Source organism: Pseudorasbora parva, chromosome 18 (genome assembly GCF_024679245.1).
Source record: "Pseudorasbora parva isolate DD20220531a chromosome 18, ASM2467924v1, whole genome shotgun sequence".
Lineage (NCBI taxonomy): Eukaryota > Metazoa > Chordata > Actinopteri > Cypriniformes > Gobionidae > Pseudorasbora > Pseudorasbora parva.
In genome coordinates, this window is record NC_090189.1 from 38,098,017 (window position 1) to 38,121,805 (window position 23,789).

The window sequence follows — 23,789 nt, forward strand, 5'->3', positions numbered from 1 at the left end:
TGATTCGCTCAGTGAGGAAAGTGATTCGCCTGCCGCGTGAGGAAAGTGAGTCGCTCAGTGAGGAAAGTGATTTGCCCGTCGCGTGAGGAAAGTGCTAATACAGATCGACCGCCGGCCTATCAGTGGGTAAGTCAGTAGCTACTGGTTATATCACCTGTTTAGCATCCTACAAGCCAGCGCTTTGATGGGCGTAGGCTGTTGCTCTCTCTCTCCCTCTCTCTCTCTCACGCGCTTCCGGTAGAATTGTCTTTAAGGCCCATACAAGGAAATTCCGCCCCCACTAACGTCAATGGGGACGCATGATCTCAAAAAACTTGCCGAAACTTATGACTAACCGGAAGTAGTATTTTTGACAAAGAAATACTCCCATCAAACGTCCACCTTAACTTTTGAAACTTTGTCTATGTTTAGTATGGGATTCCAAGTCTTTAACAGTGTAAAAAGATCAGTATGCATGAAACAGCATTTCACCCCCCCTTTAACACATTTCCTCCCATTTGTTGCGCCCCACTTGTCATGTCTCTATTCCCCACCAGTGGGGCGCGCCCCACACTTTGAGAATCGCTGACCAAGGATGACTTGAGGGTTAGTAAATCATGGGCTAATTTTCATTTTTGGGTGAACTATCCCTTTAAGGAGTGGAAATTGTTATAATAAGTGCTCCTCTGCCGCCATCTACTGATTATAGTATAGTTGTAATTTCATACCTTTTTTAAATAAAATTGCTTGTTTGCCACAAAGTGTTCTACACCTTTAAACTTTAAATATATAAATATTAAGCTTTAAATATTTTCCAATTTGAATGCTATTTTTAATGTGATGATTTGTAGAGCTTTGAAATGCTGGAAAAATTGTGAAACACTTAAAAACCCTTGAAAAGTTCTTGAATGTCACTCTCAAAAGGTTGAAACCCTAAGATGAATAATGACCAAAAAAAAAAAAGAACAAAAAAAAACATTTGACTATACAATACATTTATATAAATGTATGGGAAACATTGGCGTACGCTTACATGCCAACTAGGTGGATAAAATATTTATCCTTCTTTGGCAATTACACCATTTGACATTTTCAGGTACATTCAATCTTAAATGGTGCAAATGTCATTTTTAATTGCATAAAATCAATAGAAACACACTGTTTACACTAGTCAGTTGCAACATTTCTGTTTAAATGTTTAAAGGTGCGGTATGTAGGATTGAGAGCTAGTGGTCAAAATAGGTACTGCAGTGCAATTTCAAAATATTGGCGATCGTTGTTTGCTTTAGTAAAGTGAACAACTTACATGCTGCACCTTTAATTAAATTAGTTGTTGCACGCTTCCCTAGTTGCAGTAATGAACAAATTGAATACTTAAGTCATAGTCAATATTTTACCATACCTTTTCCCAAACTTGATCTTTTTTCTCTCTTTCAGAGTGATGAACTGCCACCTCACAAAAGAGTCGTAGAAGGGGTTCACATCGGTCGTAATGAAGGAACGACGCCAATCGACCTACAGCATTAATCAAAAAGGTCACTTAATTTACAGACACAATGTCAAAACACGCTGCATTTTGCGCTGAAATGGCAAAGTACAAAGTAATGGGCAGAATGACAAGGGTTCAGGTGAGCTGTCACTACCTTTAGACCCATCTTCTTCAAGTCTTCTACAGCAAGAGGAGGGAAATAATCCAGCCAATGTTCAGCTTCTGCAAACTTGACAATGTCATCGTCCCGCAGCCCCAGAGACTTCATGATGTCCCACTGGAACTTGGAGCTTCCAGACTTTGCTACGGCTTTGCTCTGCCAATGGTATGACATTGGAAAAAGAAAGCTGTAATAACTTTCATTAAGTACAGTATTGATCATTCATGGATCAACCCTACAACCAAACCTGATCCTCCCTATACAAAAGCTACGCAAGTTGCGTAGGGCCCCGAACCACCACTTACTCAACACTATATAAAATAAACATGAAAGTATTTACTAGGGCTGTAATGATTTGACCTAAAATCAAATCCTTGATTTATTAAACAATTTACCTTGATTATGAAAAATTTACAATTTTTTTTCTTTCATTGTTAGGACAGCAACATTGTACCAAATCGATTAATTGGTCGATTCTTTCTTCGGTTATGCATTTATTTTCCTTTTTTTTTTTTTGTCTATTGACAAAACACAATTCCACATTCTGCCCAATTCTATCCTATGAAAACTATGCTATAAAAACATATCTATTGATGAATATATGTCAAAAGAGCTATAAAGCAGGACAGTTTAAATTCCTATATTAAAAAAAAAGAAGACAACACTACAAACTAATATGTACATTTCCTGAAGAAATGTGAGTGGTGCTTGCAATGGCAAAACTTCAGACCCGGTTGTTACCCTACACTGCTGCCATGTTTTTAGCATAATGCTAACACAATTAGCATGACACTAACATGTTGTTAACACAATTAACATGTTTGAAAAATAAATTGTAAAAGAAAAATAAAAACAAAAAGATAAGAGGAGCAGTAACACACATTCACAGACACAGTAACCTGTTACTGTCATTTCTTTATCCTGAAAATGTACGAGAAGTCTTACATTTATATTCAATTACACACTGTTATTCCTTTACCGTTAGCACTCTTGAGTTACATGTTGACATTTAGACCTAAATTTAACATCTAACAAAACATATTTCAGCAAAACTAATATTTTTGCGCAAAATATTATTTGTCTTCCTCCCTCAACTGTGTTCCTTCTTTTTAGTCTGTCACAACGAGCCTTTATGTAAAATGGAAATACTTGTGTGAATTTGTAACACAGAGTTAAAGGTCCTGTTCTTCACCATTCCATCTTCCAAACTTTAGTTAGTGTGTAATGTTGCTGTTAGAGCATAAATAATACCTGTAAAATTATAAAGCTCAAAGTTCAATGCCAAGCGAGATCTTTTATTTAACAGAAGTTCCCTTTCAAAGCCTACAGCGAACGGCCGGTTTGGACTACGGCAGGAAGTGCAGGGATGTAATGACGTCACTAGAACCGTTTGTTGACTAACCCTCCGCCCACAGGAACACGCAAAAAAGGGGGCGTGGTCTCGTTGCTCTCCCACGTGGAGAAGAGTGCGCATTGAGCTCTTGCATCTCCCCGTTATGGTAAGAGGCGGGAGCTTTCTGGGCAAAGTGCGCTAAGCTGCTGTCCAATCACAACACAGGAAGCGCTGGCCTAATCAGAACTCGTTACGTATTTACACGCGAAACATGAACTCATGTTATATTGCACACTGTAAACATAATCAAAGCTTCGAAAACACGCGAAGAATGGGACCTTTAAGGATATAACCATAAAATGAAAGTTTTGCACTGAGGAAACAGATCGCACATTAAACGACACGCGTATCTGTCAAAGCCACGCCTGCAGTCTCCCTCTCAGATACTGAAGCTTTCGCGCCTCGATCGCCCCCCGGTGACCGGTCCCAGTATAGCCGCCCCTCTGTGTTTTCTAAAGGACGTGAGGCAAACTAAACAATAAAATTACACTTCAAATATTTTTCCCCCAAAGTTAGTGTCATTGAAGGCAGTTATCATCACGATTTCATTTCAAGTGTTCGTTTTTAAAATAAGTTTAGTTCAAGTTAGTTATCTGATGCTATAAAAACGGGGGGTGGGGGGGTGAGGTCGTGAATGACAGCTGAGACTGACGGCTTCTCTGAGTAAAGTTGTCACTGAAGCACTAACAGTCTTTTTTTCAGGATTTTTGGGAGCAGATTGGAGCTTTAGCTTTAATTTCTACATTTCCATAACCAAGATCATTCATTGTTCTGCATCTGTGAGAGTGTGTGCGGGCTTTGGATATCACGACTTCTTCCTCTACTTCCTGCTCTCTACTGCACAACTCCGATCCCGAAATCTCTACTGCGCAGACTCGGTCCCAAGATGTCAGCGCCGTGCAGGCCGCCTGAAAGCTTCAAATCGGGCAAGCGGAAATGGATGATGTCGAGTCATCCATATTTTTTTACGATCTATGCTTAAAGCATCTGACAGGACAAGCCATTACATGGCTAAAATGCATTCGCTCGAAGCTTAAAATGAAGAATCCTCATGTTTTGGCCGCTTGGATCTTAGAGCTTGAAATTAGTTTCTCTGTGCTGTAATTTGACCTGAGTGAAGGCGTCTGCACAGGCGGCAGACACGACTAATTGATAATAACATCAGTGCTCTGAGATTTTTTTATTATAGATTGTTATCGATTTTATTGATTAGTTGTTGCAGCCCAAAATGGAAAAACCCAACTGTTAAAAAATTTATTAAAAAATTTAACCCAACGGTTAGGTTTGTCCATATTTGACCACATTTGGGTTTATCAAGCTGTAATTTTATTAGTAAATGACGCATTTAAAAAGCCAATTCATCTGTGTGTTCTAGTTTTTCTGACAGCTACATGGTTCCAGAGAAAATTACTATTAAATAAGAATTTATTTATCTGTCAATGAAAATTTTGTTTAATTTTTGCTTCATTGTTCTTACAGCCAATTTATCATGGTTTAACTGGTTTCTCTTTACATATGTATACGTTTTCATGCGGTTTGTTTCCTTGATTTTTTCATTTCACTAGGCAATATAAAACTGGCAGTGCATCTGAAAACCATTGAAACTATTACTTGGGGTTGTTATTAAATGTTGGGGTTTTTAAAGGAACACTCCACTTTTTTTGAAAATAGGCTCATTTCCCATGACCCTTAGAGTTAAACAGTTGAGTTTTACCCTTTTTGAATCCATTCAGCCGATCTCTGTATCTGGCGGTAGCACTTTTAGCATAGCTTAGCATACATCATTGAATCAGATTAGACCATTAGCATCAGTGATCAAAAAAATGACCAAAGACTTTCAATATTTTTCCTATTTAAAACTTGACTCTTCTATAGTTACATCGTGTACTAAGACCAATGAAAAATTAAAAGTTTCTATTTTTTTAGACTGTTATAGCTAGGAACTACTTTCTCATTCCGGCGTAGGAACTTTGCGGCCGTCATGGGTGTAGCGGCGCAATGATATTACACAGCGCCTTCTACTGTCAACATAAACAGCGTGACGATCTGCTTGCTCAGAGAGCGTGCGTTGTAACCATGGAGACGTTTGTGAGAGACGATTCAGAAGATATTTACTTTGCGAACCGTATCTATTTGAACCGGAATAACAGTTACACTGAAGACGAACTTTTGAAATGTGAAAGAGAAAGTCTGGCTGAACAGACTGTGGCAGAAGAGACAGCAGATTTAAACTGGGGAGTCAGAGAAGAGTCAAAATTCAAGGAAAAATGGTCCGACATGGATTCAGTCTGCCGATCTTTTGATTTTGACTAACTGTTAACGTAATATGTGAATGAAAAATGCGAAGAATTATGAAGACAGAGAGAGTGCGCGCTCTCCGTTGTTTCTGTGGCCACCAAATTATTTTCAATGCATGAGACACGCTCCGAAGCCTTGGAACAGAATGTAACATCACTAAAGTAGTATTTTGTACCATAGAAACTGTAGATAAACAAGACCGGCAATTAAACATTCTATTAATCAAACTATACACTACCTCACCAGAATGCTAAAAATAAAACGAATAATGTTATATACTGTATAAACCAAAAAGCCGCGCAAAACCCCCACATTAAGGGTGTGTTCACACTTGTAGTTCGGTTAGTTTGGTCCGGACCAAAAAACAAAAACAAAACATAATAGTCCTGGTCCGCTTAGCGTTCACACGGGCATTTTTAACAGCGAACCTAAAGTTACCGAACCAAAGGCACAGGGAGACACTCACAACCTGATTGGTCGGCTTATATGACATAGGAGCTCGACCGAACATTCAAAACAATGCTGTGTGCGGATTACACGCGCGGGCATTTTATGCGTGTACATATGGCATTATTTTTTACCAGAAAACTCATGAAGAGCTCATGAAATGTTCAAAACATTCAAAACAACGCTGTGTGCTGGATTAAACGCGATCATTTTATGCGTGTACATATGGTTTTATTTTTACCCGCTGAGAACTCATGAAGAGCTCATAAAATGTTCAAAACATTCAAAACAGCAGCAGGATTTCCTCCGTTGTGCAGAACAGAGACGGCCGTTCTGTCGTCTGTACCTGATAATAATGGGCAGCACAGGAACTTTGATGAGAAGAGCCAGGTATGCTTTTTGTGCGTTTTTATTAGCATTTTCGAAACATGCTCGTCTGACCAAATATTGATTAGGCACTTCCTCGTTGCTTCACGTTTGCCCTCTAACGTTAAAGTTACTCATTTTGGATACACCGATCTTTCCGCGTCGTCAAATCAGCTGCATTATGCGTCGCATCTTGTGACATTACCAGGGCTCTACGCTAACTTTTTTCTTGAGGAGCACTTGTGCTCCTAATTAAAAAAATTTAGGAGCACAGTCAAAAATTTAGGAGCACGTTCTAATCGATTAAACACATTCCAATTATAACTTTCCTATTACAGGACGATATTTGTCCTTTAATGTCCAGGGTCCTTTTTACCATTATAAGAGCAATGTTTTCTAATCTTATTAAATGTATGCATCATCTGTCAATTTCTTAAATTCAACATAATTCTGACATAATATTATCATTAACTTCTGAGAGTACAGCACAAATACACACACACACACACACAAAGCAGAACTGGACTTCATACAATCAAACACCTATGCATTTAATGCATGAGTTAATGTTGTATGAATGTTTTACATATACGTTTTTGAATTTAGAAATATGTATAAATTAAACTTTAAAAGTTTAATATTTTAAATAAAAAAGTCCATGCAAAGTATAAATATGAAAATAAAAACCGCCAGTAGGTGGCGGCAAGTCATTCAGTCAATAGTTCAAAACACAAGATTCATTTGAATCGAATCGCTTGGAGATGCGAATCAGTTCTGGTGTGGCTTTGATTTTCACAAATAGACAATGTTGTGGCTAAAACGTTTGTTACTTAATATCAACTTGTCTATTAGATTGTTGTACGAGATCAGTATCACACATGCAATCATGCCAATACTCAGAGCTTTAGCAAGCTGTAACTTTTGGCGCTCTGGCGTTTCATAAACAGAACCGCATGCGTCTCGCGGAAGAACATTGCTACCGGATCTACTTCTCTCTGTTTGTGGTGAGTCACGCAGATATTGTGCTAATCCGCAGCGGGAATAATTTATTTTGTGTGTACAATGATTCAGAATGAGATGACAACCCGGTTTGGAAAAAATCTTCATGATATACTCGCTCATTATATACATTTAGTATTTTTTTTAAACAGCATGTGTGATTCACACATGCTGTTTAAAAAAAAAATACTAATGTGATAAAGATTAACTCAAGGGCTTTTTAAATGTATTAATACATTATTGTTTGATGGCATTTATGCCCCAAGCATCCGCTAATTTCTGGGCTTCTTTATGATAATCCAAATGTGGTATCTCCTGTGGTAGTTAATTTTGATTTGGCTGTAAATAAACTGCGCGAGGCGTCTGGTAAAGTGCGCATGGCTGCGTCGTCACACACGTTTCACTTCAATCGTTGTAAACAATCGTTGTTCGAAGTGCTGCCTAGTCCGTCGCACACGTTTTTGCACTTCTTCTGCTGACTGAAAGCATGCAAAGCAGTTGATTGCAGTAGGAAACATAGCCTAACAGTTTCTCAGTGTTGATTCACTTAGTGTTTTAGTTTTTATTCCGATTGAACACATCCATTCATGAGAATCGATCGGGTCACTCGCACCGGTGCGCCTAAATATTTTTTCACAGTCGCACGCAGTAATTTTTAGGCGTAAATGCGCCCAAAATGGGCGTTATGTAGAGCCCTGATTACGTCCGGTTTTTGGTCCGTTTACATGTCTTTGGTCCGTGTTGCGTTCATATATCTATCGAACCGCACCAGAGTTCGTTTGGAAGCGGACCCATCTTTTTAGCGGTCTCGGTCCGCTTGTTTGGTGCGCACCAGGGTTCGGATGGCAGCGTTCACATATGTTCAAATGAACCGCACTAACCGAGCAACCGCACCAGGGTTCGTTTTAATCGAACCAAACATGACAAGTGTGAACGCACCCTAAGTGATTTCATTCACAGGTTGGCTAAAGACAACAGCAGTGCTTTTCAATCTGGTCGTTCAAGCTAACTAAAATATAATAATGTAACACTTACAGCCATTGGAGATGATACACTTCGCCCTGTCTGGCCATATCCTTTAGATGCCGTACTGTGGTAACACTGTCCATGTTTTCCAAATAGTCATCTGGTCCCAAATGCTTTGAGCAAACACGCAGTTTCTTGTTTGAATCTACCGGTGTTTTAATATCTATGGTTCAGAGCAGTCAACCACTGATTCTTTTATTGATTTTCGTTGGTCTGTGAAACATGACGGTAGTAGTATACACCTTCGACTCACTATCACAGCTCTTTACGACACACAGAACCATATGGTTAATCGCACAGTAAATCCACTATATAATTTGCCGGCTGCAACGACACAAACTTAGTGCCGGTCGGAAGTTACCTATCTGAGGACTACTTTCAGGCGCTGCGTAACATCATCGCGCCGCTGAACCCATGGTACGACCGCAAAGTTCCATAATTCTTACCCAGGAATGAAAAAAAATAGGTCCTATCTAAATCGGTATAAAAATCTAAACTTTTAATTTTCCGTTGGTCTTACTACACAAAGTAACTACAGATTAGTCAAGTTTTAATTAGGAAAAATATTATCTTTGAAAAAATAAAGTCTTTGGTCATTTTTGAGAGCGATGCTAATGGTCTAATCCGATTCAATGATGTATGCTATGCTATGCTAAAAGTGCTACCGGCAGATACAGAGATCGGCAATGACAGTGCACTAACAGGGGCCCTTTCACAAAGTTTTGGTTAGGGCCCCCACAAGTGTTGGATCTGCTCTGCCTACAACATTTATGTTAAATTTCCTCATAACATATGCAGCACGTTTACCTTCTTTCCCTTTGCCTTGTCCTTGATGATGACCTCATCTGTGGTCTTTTGCTCTTCCTCCTCTTCACCTTCCTCTGGAAATTGGGGCGGGAATCCGTACAGCTCCATTTCCCTCTTCAGCTTGTCTGCACACGCCTGGTAAACACAGACATAAAGCCTTTATGCTGATTACAAAACTACTGTCCAGATCCGAGGTGCGGAAGAGTTTAAATTACTCACTTTGATGGGCATCCCAGTGCAGTGAAGCCCAAATGGGAAAAGACAATGCTTTCCTTTCAGCCGCTGGAAACCTATTGCAAACTACACAAGAAATTAAAAGTGAGTCATAAATTGTAAGACATGATGTCTGTGATGTGTTCTTTGAATGGATTTCAAACTCACCTCACACTTGGACAGGCAGAACGTATGTCCGAGGTGAAGCCTCCCATTCATGTATGGGTAGGGAAACGTGACCATGTACTTGTTCTTACTGGGTTGACAGACAATAACACATTCATGATGAATATAATCTGCAAAACTTCAGGAGATAGTGCAATATATAAAAACTTACTTCATATTTACTCCAGTGGTAGTTGGAGCGTTCGACTCAAAAAGCTTTTCCTTCTCCCATTTCTGCTGAACCTCCTCCTCAATCTTCCTCAAAAAGTCAAGTTTTGCTGTTCCTTTGCGTTCCTGGAATGACATAATTAACTTTAACATGAAATGTACAGAAAAATATCCCTTCACACATACATACAAACATACATACATATGAGGTGCAATGAGATCTCGCGAAAGTAAAATGTGACGATTTCTCGCTGAGGTGAAAAGCTGTCTTGCGTCTTATTGTCAAGGCAGAGTGTGAGGGTGAACCCAATCTTGTGTCTATCTTGTAAGATACATACACAAGATACATACATAAAACATACATAACCACCAGCCAAAAGTCTGAGAACAGTAAGATTTTTTTAAATGCCTTTAAAGTTACACTGTGTGATATTTTCCCCTAGCTTGACGTGGTCATACTCAATTTTAGTCAGAATATGAGTCTGAAACTGCTCCATTGGGCTGTGATTATGGGGTGTGTTTCAACCGAACCAGGAAAGACCTCCATTGGATAGACCTACAACCAATCAGAGCAACGGAGCAACGCACTGTCTAAAGTCAACGGAGCTCAACTACACTGTGTTGCTATTAAGTCCACGTCTTTTTGTCCGCAGGTTGAAGCGACTATTATGTGATATATAGACCCATGAGTGTGAATTTTAGCAGGCAACCATGCCAAAATAACACACATTTTACCCCTCAAACACCATTTTTCCCCCGGAGAACCCCCCGAGAACCTATTGTTTAGGGCTAGTAGTTGGAGGGTTTTGTTGTAAAAAATTGGCAAACCTGTCTGCATGCGTGCTGGAATAAACGATCTTTGCTGGTGTTGTAAAAAAATAACATAATTGAATGATACACAGAGTACTTACCAAACATGATCATCATTTCTGAGAGAAATAGTGAAGGTGAATGCATACAAACAAGCTCTCCGTTTAGGATTTAAACAAATATAATCAAAGCGCCTTTGATAACGTGCATGATTACGTTACTGTTTATCATCTGTCCGTCATCGTCTAAAGCCCACCCTGATGATTTCATTGGTCCGAACAGTTTCTGTTCAAGGATAATTACTCCTCTATGGAGCGAGGCCAGACCGAACTGCCTGACCTAAAAAAGTTTTGGGCGGGGCTAAGTTCGGCTGGCATCCAGACTAATTTTCCCCCATCTAGCGGTGTAAAGGTATATGACCATCCAGTGAATAAGAGTTTCTGTTTCTCTCAATTCTGATTTCGTTTTAACTCCTACGGTGGCTGATTTAGTCAGAGATTAACATGGCAATCCCCTTCTTCACATTCGACACGGTGCCATTGAGTGTTAAAACGCGAAAGGCGAAGCTTGAATTTACGGGTATGTCCCTCTCTGGCTAATGTACTTTCAAGATGGAGGGGCAACATGGCGACCGGCATTCGAACCCCTCACCCGTATGTATTTTCAATGGCATATTTTAAACTTACGAGAATCCTTTATTACTTGAAAGAAGTAAATATACATTAATGAGCACATATATTTTTGAAAGAACTAAGTGATTTTAGCTAAGAATAAACTAAAAAAGTTACACAGTGTAGCTTTAAAGAAGTCTCTTCTGCTCACCAAGGATGCATTTATTTAATCCAAAACACATCAAAAACAGGATTGTGAAATAAAACAATTAAAAAAAAAAAAAAAGATATTTTAAAATGTAATTTATTTCAGTGATCAAAGATGGATTTTCAGCATTCAGAAATCAATCTTATAAGCTGATGTAATGTTAATGTTGGAAACAATTGTGTTAAAAACAACAGCATTTATTCAAAATAGAAATATTTTCTAACAAAAATCTTTACCACTTTTTTATCACTTTAACACATCCTTGCTGAAAAAAAAATCATTGAGCCAAAACCTTTTTTTTAGTGCATATTGTACTCTTATTGTATATTGTATTGTACTCTTTTTTTTTTTTAAAGCATCACAGGTTATAAAAAAAAATTTAAGCAGCACAACAGTTTCCAACACTGATAGTATCATCATATTAGAATGGTTTCTGAAGGATCAGGTGACACTAAAGACTGGAATAATGATGCTGATAAAAAAAAATGATGTTTTAAAGTTTATTAACACAGAAAACCATAATTTTAGATTGTAATATTTCACAATAATAAAAATTTGTATGATCAAATGCCTTGATAAGGATAAGAGACTTTTCAAAAACATTAAAAATAGTTTTTAAACATGGTACGGTGTGTGTGTGTACATACTTATATATATATATATATATATATATATATATATATATATATATATATATATATATATATATATATATATATATATATATATATATACCCATATATATATAAACTTACATTTAAATTTCATGTGAATGAAAGTTTCATCATCTTGTGATCTGTTAAATATTATAGATTGTGTCAATTAATTACACTTCCGGATACCAAAATGGGAATTTGCTAAACTATACACTTTACTAGAGCATAACTCCTGTCCTGAGCTACACATCAGCACCTCTGATTGATTGACAGCTGTCAACTCCTTCATATTACTCTGCCAACTTATTCCAACTGGCAAAAGAGTGATCTTGTTGAGATCGCTCAATGTGTGGCTCGCACATTTGCTTCAACTTTTTGATCTGGATTCAAAGAACATGAACAAAGCTAAGAGACACATATCATGAAGCTAGTTGCTAAAGATCACCATGCTGCTCAATGGACCGGTTCAATACATTTTCGGGGGAGTTTGAGATCATGAAATTGGCAGTAATCTTAACCGCATGAAGTAAAGAGAGCGAACCATAAAACCGGCATAAAATAAATGTATTTTACCGTCATCCTGAATAACTTCAGCAAGATTTGTTGAAGAGTAAAGCCCACGCTGCACTGGCTGATGACACAGTTCAGAAACGTCGCTGCCGGAAAGCCATTGGCATTATGGGTAATGTAGTTTTAAACGATTTGACTACGGTATTTCAGAGACAGAAAATAAAAAATCATCCGTAAAAAGATACACTTAGAATGTAATTTATGTCTGTAGCACAAACATTTATGTAATCACTAAAAATCCCTTCACAAACAAACAATAAAATAATAACAATAAAAATAATATATTTTATAGTAGGCTAGGCTATATTCTTAAAGGTTATTAGTTACTAGGGATTTTGATGTATGTGTGATGTGTGTGTGTTAATTAGAAACATTACAAACTTCCAAATATTCAATATTAAATAGTGACCAAAAAAATTAATTAAAAAAATCCTGCTAGAAAACTCCCACAAACAAAATTATAGCCAGTCATCGCCTCACCTATGCTCCACCCGCATTATGCCTCTGTTATCTGGGTGTGATGCGCTTTGCCAAGATGGCAACGCTTCTTTACACTTCGAAGCTGCACTTCATAATCCTATGGGTGGCGTCTAGGATACTACGTTTAAAATTTAAATAATGAGTCAAAAAATCATCAGTCCTGTTTTTGTCAAACCCTGATTCCCCATTATAATCATCCTCCATGATTATGAGTGTTTATATGTTTTTCATGGGAATCTGCATACAGACTGAACATCACTCACCTGTGTGTGTGTCTGTCTGTATCTGTAAGTAGAATAATGTTGCTCTGGCTACACGTGTCTGGTGTGAGAGCGACAGGTTAGTTCGCACAATGAGCAAGAAAGGTTGACATGGAAATCTCCAACCTCCGGAAACCTCCAGAATAAAAATAAAAAACCCTGATCAGAGCAGTGTCTGCTGGCAAAAACAGAAAAATCAACATTGGCTTTGTTTTTCAGAGATGGCGAGAACTGAAAAACTTGAAATGTTGTAAAAGTAAAACATATTAACAGGTCGTGAAGATACTTTATTGAACAGTAGATGTGTTCTTCCGTAAAATGTATAGAGTTTTGTTTTTCATCCCTGTAAGGCCCTGTAATTCTGCTTTCACTGTTGGTAGAAGTACTGCTGCAGAGCTTGTGGGCTTGGCTTTGCGGGTAACCCTCTTTAACCTAAAATGACAAATGGGACACCCTATAGTACTGTGGGCATGAAGAGTGCCATTTGAGACAGGGATGAAGGCTGCATATCTCGGCTGCCGTGTCTTCAAGGGCCTCAATTTGAAGGATCCTTGGCCTTTTGCATTTTGCATCCTTCATTTAGCTTTGAAGGATGCATCAAGTATATCCTTCGTGTCCCACAATCCTTTGCACAGATTCCAATTCACATAAAGAACTGGCGGAAAATGAGTGGGTAGCAGTGTTGGGCAGTAGCGTCACTACTAGCTTAACTACATTTTTCAGTAGCGTGGTAGCGTCGCTGTTTTCTCAATGAAATAGCTTTTCAGTAGCAAAGCTCTTCTGATCAAGTAGTGCGGTAGCGTTCACAACAAGCTAACGTTACATTTTCCCAAGCATTTCTGAGGATCAAGCTCAAATTGGAAACACAACTGATAAGAACACGGATATACTTCACTTTCTACGTTCCTTTCTGCCTCGCGCAGACGCGCACAGATACGCGCGCGAGCCTTTCAAAGTACTCCTTTGGCAGTGAGCACGTAAAGACGGCGTGCATATTCGCACTATCTAGTTGACCGTTTTTTTTCTCCTAGCGCTCAATTCTCTGTTGCACGCACATCGTCCGCGCGGTGACAAAAGAGAAACAGCAAAGTTTTAAAATCTATTGTGTCTCTTGAATAAACACCTCTTGTTAAAAGTATCGGGGTCCAGCCTGGCCACCTCTTGATATGAATGAATGAATGAATGAATGAATGATTGAAACTTGTTTCATGTGTGTGGGAGACACACACACACACAGGCTGTTTTTTGTTTTTTTGTTTTTTGCCGTGTTTGTAGCTACTGTTTGGAGCAGAGCTTAATTATTTTGCTACTGTACTTTCTGGACTGGACTTTTTTTTGTACAAGTTGAGTTGTAAATTAACTTACAGTTTGTCCTGCAAAAGTGCCCAAGTCTAAATTGTGTATAAATGCAAACACACAGTTGTGTATGCATATCATACGCATACAGATGAACATACACACACACACACACACACACACACACACACTCTCGACACCAGGGGCCTATTGCACAATACTAGGATCAGGGATGAAGCCGGGATATTTTGGTGATCCTGGCTCAATTTATCCACTAATATGCAGTTATCTTTCATTATCGTTATCATTCTTGGTATGAGTTGCCTTCAGGGTATGTTTACATGACAGCTGTGTACTAAATTTTGCATAAAAATGACAAGATCACCAAGATATCCCAGCTTAATCCCATATCCTAGTTTTGTGTAATAGGCCCCTGGTTTTGTTAATATTTTGGATCACATGTTTTTGTTGCCGAATTGATTTCGGACAGTTTTTGTATAACTAAAAACAATGTGTGTCTATATGCTTGACTTTTATTGATAACTGAAATAGCATTGATTGGAATGAAGTGGGTTCAATATAAAATTAAATAAATAAAAAGTAGCTTAGATGTAGTAAACTACTTTTGTCAAGTTGCTGTAGCTTAGCTTGCTACATTTCCCATTGGGTTAGCTTCAGTGTAGTGAAGCTTAATTTATTGTAGAGTAGCTCACTATATTTTCCAAGTAGCTTGCCCAACACTGGTGGGTAGTGAATTTGTCTTGGCTTGAGTTCATTAATAAATTTTTTGGGAGATGAAGGCATGTTATATTTTGTTTATGTGTAAATTAATTACCTAACACTACACTGCCAACAATTTATTAAATTAAATGTTTTTGCAATTTGTGGTATTTTTTTTTTTAATCAGAAAAATTACGAATATTCAACAATTCAATACTTGCGCCCTAGCAACAGAACTTCGTCTTGTGAAAGAACAGCCGGAACTACTTTTCTCTGTTTATGTCATAGACAGTAAAAGAAATGGACACAGCGACCCCATTGACGTCAACGGCTAAATAATGAAGTCAACCTAGGGGCACTCACTTCCTGATGGCTGAGCGAACTGCGCAGGCTCAGACTGAGCTTGACGACGTAGATGTGACGTGAGCCTCCTGTCTGACAGCTGTAGGTCTTCTAGTAGATGTGGAAAGCGAAAGCTGAATCACGTTGTTTAAATATTTTCTCCCGTTGCTTTTGGCTCACTATGGGCTTCTCCCCATTCTTCCCCCTTGACTTTATCAGACTAGTCTCCAGGACATGTCTCCACGTCCCCCCGACTGTCTCATAGACAGTAAAAGATTGCCTGCGAGCGTCTCCTCAGGTCTATACGGTAATTTCTCAACTGTGCGACAGGGTCGCGTTGGTTATGACGCAATCATTAGCCTAATTTTACAAAAACAGCTTCTGCGGGGCGATAGTGTAAGATACAAGGTAATGGAGCCTTTTATACATTGTCGTGTTTCTTTAGAAATAAACAATGGACAAATGGAGTCTTTAAACGTCTCAGATGTAAAGTTATTCACTGTCAAAGTGACTCAAAAATGAATGGGAGTCAATGGGATGCTAACAGCAGGTGATGGCTTGGTTAGCAATGGCAGCCCCTAGGGGTGGAACGCTTTCCGAGCGCTAGATTACCCCCTTGGTTTATGTCTATGGCGAGTCATGCAGGGACTGTGCTCCTCCGCAGTGGTTCCTACCAGACCGGTCTGAAATAGTCCCAATATAAAGGCCTATAATAATGATTCAGGGTAACACAAAATGGATTCACGTTGTACATTCTCATTAAATAATTTGTGTAAATCTTGAACAGAAAATGGTTACTGACAGCAGCTTTAAAGTAATAATTATTTACATTTAGTAGCATACGTTACTAAAAGAGTGACTACAGAAAAGTAAACGAAAACCTAAAAATAATGTAACCGTTGGAACTGCGACATGCAACATTTTTGAACAGTTTTACCGGTATATTATTTTGCCTGAGTCGGTCTCTGGGAAACGACGGGTAGCCTGTAATCGCAGCTCTGTGATTGGCTGGCGCCGTCTCGTCGTCACGTTTCCCCGTGACGTTGTCGAAAACCTCTAGCAGCTTGTCCGACGTGCCAGTGACTACAGAAGGCCCAGTGTGTGGTTATAGACGATGCTAGTTGGAGTTGCGCATTCACATCCAGCCTTTTATCAGTATTAATCACTTGCGCGTCAGGATGATCATAGATAATGTTGACGCTCTGAAATCCTGGCTGGCTAAACTTCTAGAACCCATGTAAGTGATAAACAGTGACATTTTAAGCAGTGCAGCTAACTGGCGCTGCTAACATGCTAACACATTAGCTGGGGTTCAAATCACTTATCCGCGCTGCGAACCGATATCGTTTCCTTTGATTGTGTGGGTCTATGACAGGTCATTTGTGTTATGTTTATTTATAAGTTCATAGTGTTCAGAAATCTAACACACATCCTAGTTTGAATCAATTAGCAGGAAGCTAAGCTAAGAGGGTTTGCTGGCAGAGTGGGGTGGTCATCAAAACAGCCTGATAGTTTTCATAGACTGGGCCAAAACAGGATCAGGCACGAGTTATTTTAGTTTTAGGGCCTTGGCATGTATGATCAGTTGGAAGACAGTCAGTGTGAGTTTGCTTGGTGGTTCTTGTTTTAGCTGCCAATGTGGCATGCATTTGAACTCAGTGCATCTTAGTAAACTAGCTAGTAAACAACTCTGTTGTTGTGTATTGACCTGCATGGATGTACTTGACTTTTGGATTAAATAGAAGGGTTGCATTTACACAAATTAACCTGAGATCTTTTACAGATGTGATGCTGACCCATCTGCACTGGCCAACTATGTTGTGGCGTTAGTAAAGAAGGATAAACCAGAGAAAGAACTCCGAGCATTGTGTGCGGATCAGTTGGACGTGTTTCTTCAGAAAGGTATCAGCTAAAATTCTTCACATCTCTGATATTCTCTTTAAATAACCGTGATAATATTAGTGAATTCAGACCCTTTCTTACATTGTGCTGCTTGTTTCACAGAGACTACAGGGTTTGTTGATAAACTCTTTGAATGTCTAACAACCAAAAATTATTTGGGAAATCCAGCTGCTAAAGAAGAAAGTAAAATACCAGTTCAGAAGCTTGAGGAGAAGGAAGAGGTAAAACGTATTTTTTGTCACTGAAAAAGGGCATATGGGTGCAGGTTATTTCTTTTTTTCTTATTATTGCAACTGAATGTGTTTTAAAATGCCCCTATTATGTATTTTTGAAAATTACCTTTCATGAAGGGTGTAAAAAATCTAAGTGAATGAAAACATCTTGAAAAGTTTTACATCTAAAAAGTGCACCGTATTAAGTTATTGTCTCTCAAAAGCATGTAACATTTTTGCAGTAAAATATCCAAAAAAACACTAGGCCAGTGTTATATATTTTTGTTCAATTGAGTACTTAATTTATTAGGTATTAGTTAAGTAATAAAATGTATTATTATTATTATTACTTAAAAATCCAAATGTTTCCAACAATTTGTAAATCGTTAGAAAATTGCCTTTTTAGCCAATGAACCGGGATGTGTGAGGGAGTCGTCTGTCAATTGTCATATCTGCGTTAACCTTGGTTTTCGGTTGTTTTATTTGGCAGAAACGCTTTACTCTTAGCAGTGTGAACAAGAGTCACAGTAGCCGCTTGATGAACGCATAAATAATGTTACTATAACATAATTTTAAACACATTTAAATGTATCTGATATGATAAACAGAGCTGCGTTACCTCACACTCATGACCAGAAAAGTGAAAATGGCACTGACGAGTGTGGCATAATAAAATTCCCACACATGCACCTAAATAAATTTGGCAATTACTTTGCCTGTGACGCGTTACACTGAACTAAAAAATGGTGACAGACAGCAAGATGAATCAGATTAGAGCATGTTACTTCTCAGACATTCTTACTCCCATTCTGCATGAAGTGCCTTACACTGCATTGGCACTTGCCGTTGAGAAAAGTCCTGATCCAGTTGTGTTTGCGATTGACTTTCTGGTTCATCAGCAACTCTGGACGTTTCCTAGTTGGACTCTGGCTAGACATTGATGCTGTGTCTGTTTGTACACTATACAATTTCAACACTTTCACAAGCCGTAATCCAGTAATGGTGATAGGCGTTTCACTACACGCAGTAGACCAATCACAACCGACTGGGTCATCTGACCAATCAAAATCACAGGGTTTGGAAAAAATAATTGTTGATCCTTTAGGAGTCGTTAAGTAAATAAGGTAAAATTGTATTCATATTATAAGACAATGTGTTTTTTGACCTTGTGTGCATGTAAACCTGTTGTTAAGGACTCCAAAAACAAAAATAAGAACCTTCAAAATGCCATAATAGGGGCACTTCATGCCTTAATAGGGACACTTAATTTAAATGTTTGGTTAATTCAGTTCTTCTTGCTCTGTTTCTGAAGATAATGTTATTTACATTTGTGTTGCTTTACCAGTGCTTTCTTATCAAACTTTTTCACATTCAGTTGACATGCATATATAGTGCATTATACACTTTAATAATCATGACAGCTTCCTTGTGTAAATCCATAAATAAATAGTGTTAATATTTATGCAATAACATTTGTTTTCAGACTGGTCATGTTGAAGATGATAGGGAGAACAGAAGAAGAAGAAGCCCATTAAGGAACCGCTCAGATTTCAATGAATCAAGGTTGGTTTCCAAGAGCCTTTTTACTGTTTTGTGTTTGTGGATTTTCTTCATATAACTTTACATATAAAGGTTAGGTTTTGTTTTGTGTGGGTCAGATGTTCCCAGTCACTTTTAGTGCACGTTGGTTTTTTTGCAACTACCAAACAAAACAATACTGTGGCGATTTATAGTTTTATTAAAAAATGATATACACTGATAAGTCAAACATTATGACCACATGCCTAATGTAGTCATCTGCGTACTGCCAAAACAGCGCCGACCCGCTAAGGTATGAACTAGGGGTGTAAAGATATATCGTTAAACGATTTATCGTGATATGAAAATGTGATGATATGTATTGTTGATGGAAACGATATGATTCGTTATATATAGTTGATTCATCCAAGGCTCAACTTGTTGTAGTAGAACTATTTATAAGGTATAATTCACCCAAACACAAAAACAAATGAAGGCTACCACAAATGTAAATTCTGTCATATGTAGCTAGTCACCATCATGTTGTTTTTTGTTTAAAGGTCCCGTTCTTTGCGATTCCATCTTTCAAACTTTAGTTAGTGTGTAATGTTGCTGTTGGAGCATAAATAATACCTGTAAAATTATAAAGCTCAAAGTTTGCGATCTTTTATTTAACAGAAGTTCCCTTTCAAAGCCTACAGCAAACGGCCAGTTTGGACTACACCCCTGCACTTCCTGCTTTAATGACGCCACTAAAACCGTTTGTTGACGAACCCTCCGCCCACAAGAACACGCAAATTTGGGGGCGTTGTCCTTTTGCTCTCGCAGGTCGAGAATAGGAAGCGTGTGTTTGTCGTCATGCCATTGAAACGCTGTTATTTTCATCCCGGAGTCAAATCACCTTTGTTTGGCCTTCCCACGGACGCTGTACGTAGAGATCAGCGGCTACAGTTTATGGTTAACTCGGTTCCGGAAAATTATAATCACAATTTAAAACTATGTGCAGCACATTTTGCTGAGGACTGCTTCCTCAATCTCAATCAGTTTAATGCCGGAACGGCATTTAACGCAGAAAGATTATTCTTAAAAGATGACGCAGTTCCCTCTTTGTCTGGAAAAGGCGTTGTTTATGAGCCACAACCGGTAACAGTAAGTGTATTTTATTATTTAAGTCGGTCCGTTTAACAGTTTATGTAACTCATGACACAAAGTGCAACGCTTTTTAGCTTTGTTAACTAACGTTAGATGGTAATTGAAACTAATCCGAAAAACTTAGCATATAAAAGTGTAGTAATTCATTCAGACACCATCGATTGTTGATGTTTGTAATGATCAGTTTAAACTACTGAATAGACAGCTTACCATTCTGAAACATCCAGCAAAAGTCTTTCCAGTGCAGGTTGTAATCGATCCTCTTCGATATTCTCCGGGTCTGATTCCGGCTCAAATTGATAAGGCAATATAGACATTTTTGCAATAACATTGAGCGCGCGTATCTACCCCAAGAGGCGGGACCTTTCCGTGCAACGTGCTAAGCTGCTGTCCAATCACAGCGCGGGAAGCGCTGGCCTAATCAGAACTCGTTACGTATTTTTGAAGGAGGGACTTCATAGAACAAGAAAAATCATCAGGCCGTTTTTAGGACAGAGGAAACAGCGCTGTACAGATAAATCAATTGTGTGAAAAATACTGTTTTTTTTTACACGCGAAACATGAACTCATGCTATATTGCACGCTGTAAACATAATCAAAGCTTCGAAAACACGCGAAGAACGGGACCTTTAACTTCCGAAACACAAATGAAGATATTCTTCATGAAACCTGATGGATTTCTATAACTCCATTTTTAAAGTCCAGTCCTCTCAAACTTAAAAGATGGAAACATGCATGGTCAAAATAATTAATCGAGTAGTCTAATCCAAATCTTCTGAAGTCTTCAAGTCTTCTGAAGAGACACAATGGCTTTATATGATGAATATATTTAACACGACGCACATACTGTAGTAAATATGGACATTCAAATGATCGTGTGATGTGCAAAAACAACAGTAGAGGGAGTAAATGCAAAATTAAAATTCTTGGATGAGCTAAACATTGACAGTTTGAGAACGGTCATTTTCACACACTTTCTTGCGAATAGAACTGTGATCGATTGCATTGATCATCTGAAGTGCGCGCGCTGCAGGAACGGCGCTCCTCAAAGTGAAAGCGCAAACATTATTCAAAGCGCCACTCCTCAAAGTCAAAATGCAAACACCATTTAAAGCGGCACTCCTTTGTGAAAGCGCAAACATTTAAATCACCAGACATTTAGTTTTAGTAGTATGATTATTCAAAGCATTTCAGATGGTTCATTCTTACATAGGCTACTGCATTAATAGCGGGAGAGGCAGGGCATAGCTAGCATGGGGAGAGATGCTGCCTGCATTGAAAGCGCGAGTAATGCGTGAGGGAAACATTTTTTTCAATGACATTACTACATTAATTATCTTATTACATAGAATCATACAACGACTATACATAATGTTGAACATAATGTATCAAAGTGCAATGGGGGAATATTTGTGGGTCCTGATAATAATAAACAAAACAAAAACCAAAAAAAAAAACTATATATATATATATATATATATATATATATATATATATTGTATCTACCCTGCTACAGTGTTTAGGTAGGTGGCACGTGTCAAATTTGCGTCCACATGAAAGACCGGACTTCCCAGCAGCACATTGCCCAGAGATCCAGCCGGGAGCGTCACAAATCTCGCCTTTTCAGAGAAATTCTTATCCAGTCACCTTGCAATAACTATTTGGCCCTGGTCAAATAGCTCAGTTCTTTAATCCTACCCATTTCTCATGCATCCAACACACTAATTATGAGAAATGATTTTTTGCTTTATCATTAATATACTTTAATCTGTAGCCTTAGGAGATGATCAACGATATTCGCTTCACCTGTGACTGGTGGTCAAAATGTCTTCAGTATATAATTTGAAATAACATTCTATCTGAATATATTTTAAAATGTCATTTATTCCTGTGTTGTCAGCTGAATTTTTTAGAATCAAAACTTGAGTCCTCACTCTTCAGTCACATGATCCTTCAGAAATCTTTCATTGCTCCCAAGTAACATTTCTTGTCAGCGATGTTGAAAACAGTTGTGCAAACTTAAAGGGGTGGTTCTGTGTTTTTTTTCTAGGCTTGGTTGTGTTTATGGGGTGCAGTATAACATGTCTTGATACTTTTTTTTTTTTTTTTACGCCATATTTTTCTTCTATTTGACCTTTATTCCACACCGCTGTCTCCTGTGTCCTTTGAACGGCTCGTTTGCTTCCTGCTTCTCTGAAGCCCATCCCTCTGAAAAACGCAATGGTCTTAGATTGGTTAGATGGCCAAATGTAGTTCCCTGTATTTTTATTGGCTGAAGTGCCGAGCACAGGTTGTCCGGAAATGCCACGGCCCTTACTATTACGGGCAGAAGTCGTATCTGCATTAACTAGCAAGGGTTTATGATGTCACCAACCCAGGAAGAAGCTTGTTGTAGTCCAAACTGGCCGTTTTTGTAGGCAATAAACTGCCATAACTTTAAAAGACAATATCTCCGTTCGCATTGAACTTACAGCGCTGTAACTTTGCAGATACTGTTTATGCTCAAGCAGCAACATTACACACTAACTAAAGTTAAAAAAGTGAAATCGCATGCAACCACCCCTTTAATATTTTTGGTTAAAACAATGGTGTTTCAGGATTCTTTATATTCTTTCTTCTACAAAGTTAAAATGAATAGCAAACGTGAAATGTGACAATGGATGTAAAGACAGACACTGTCACAAATAATTTTATTCTGTGTGATATATTTAATGGTGAATGAGTGTTTTCTTTTAAAAAAAAAAAATATATTTTGAATCTTGGTGTACATGGTGCTCTAAGTATACCCTAGTACTACCATGGTAGGTGTCCAAAACTCTCACACCTGACATGAGGCAATGTCAAAGCGGACTCTTCTCAGTGACTCACAGTGTCTGTACGTCCCACCTCAGGGTCAGAGATGACCGCAGGAGAGACGACCGCAAGCGGCGGGAACCGGACCGCCACGGGAAGAGCGGAGAATCATACCGGGAGCGACATGAGCGACGAGGAGGAAGCTCGCGGGGCAGAAGCTACAGTCGCAGCAGGAGTCGTAGCCGCAGCAGCAGCCGTGGAAAGAGCCGAGAAAGAGAGCACAATCCGAGGAGAGGTATTGACCGACCCAAATCACTTCCTTCATATTACTTTCGCTTATACTTGTTCATTTGTGTGAAACCGAGGCGAATCATGAATCAATACACTGATTCATAACTGTTTGAATCTTTGTTTTGAAATCGGCCCATCACTTTATAAGTCGTTATTTAGTTTTTATTTTGCGCACAAAAACTTCTCATCACTTCATAAAATGATTGTAGAGCCGCTGTAGTGAGATGGGCTTTGTAACGACGTCTTTAGTGCCTTTATGGGTCTTGAGAGAGGAAATGACATTCAATGAAGGCCTTTCTGAGCCATCGGATTTCAACACAAATATCTTCATTTGTGTTCAGAAGATGAACGTTTGATGAACGAACGAGGTCTTACGGTGTCAAACGACATTAGGATGAGTAACTAATGAGAGAATTTTCATTTTTGGGTGAACTAACCCTTTAAAGGGTCACATAGTT

General features: G+C 38.5%; 2 protein-coding genes across 8 annotated transcripts in view; one reads left to right on the plus strand and one right to left on the minus strand.

Annotated features, from left to right (window-relative positions):
• The window catches only part of lars1b (leucyl-tRNA synthetase 1b), a 71,433-nt gene extending 58,968 nt beyond the window's left edge, over positions 1–12,465 (minus strand). Inside the window, exons 1-7 of the mRNA XM_067423397.1 lie at positions 12,369–12,465; positions 9,515–9,636; positions 9,346–9,433; positions 9,184–9,264; positions 8,965–9,099; positions 1,623–1,784; positions 1,382–1,494 (exon numbers count right to left, since the gene is read on the minus strand). Of these exons, the coding sequence (XP_067279498.1) occupies positions 1,382–1,494; positions 1,623–1,784; positions 8,965–9,099; positions 9,184–9,264; positions 9,346–9,433; positions 9,515–9,636; positions 12,369–12,374 (707 nt within the window). The 5' untranslated portion in view covers positions 12,375–12,465. The remainder of the gene's footprint in view (positions 1–1,381; positions 1,495–1,622; positions 1,785–8,964; positions 9,100–9,183; positions 9,265–9,345; positions 9,434–9,514; positions 9,637–12,368) is intronic.
• A 4,042-nt stretch (positions 12,466–16,507) lies between these two features.
• The window catches only part of rbm27 (RNA binding motif protein 27), a 50,482-nt gene continuing 43,200 nt past the window's right edge, over positions 16,508–23,789 (plus strand). For 6 of the 7 annotated variants that reach the window (XM_067423185.1, XM_067423188.1, XM_067423189.1 and 3 more), the window contains exons 1-5: positions 16,508–16,700; positions 17,247–17,365; positions 17,468–17,586; positions 19,061–19,140; positions 23,139–23,335. In XM_067423185.1, coding sequence (XP_067279286.1) covers positions 16,642–16,700; positions 17,247–17,365; positions 17,468–17,586; positions 19,061–19,140; positions 23,139–23,335 — 574 coding nt within the window. In that variant the 5' untranslated portion in view covers positions 16,508–16,641. The remainder of the gene's footprint in view (positions 16,701–17,246; positions 17,366–17,467; positions 17,587–19,060; positions 19,141–23,138; positions 23,336–23,789) is intronic. The other variant, XM_067423191.1, reaches the window with a different exon arrangement.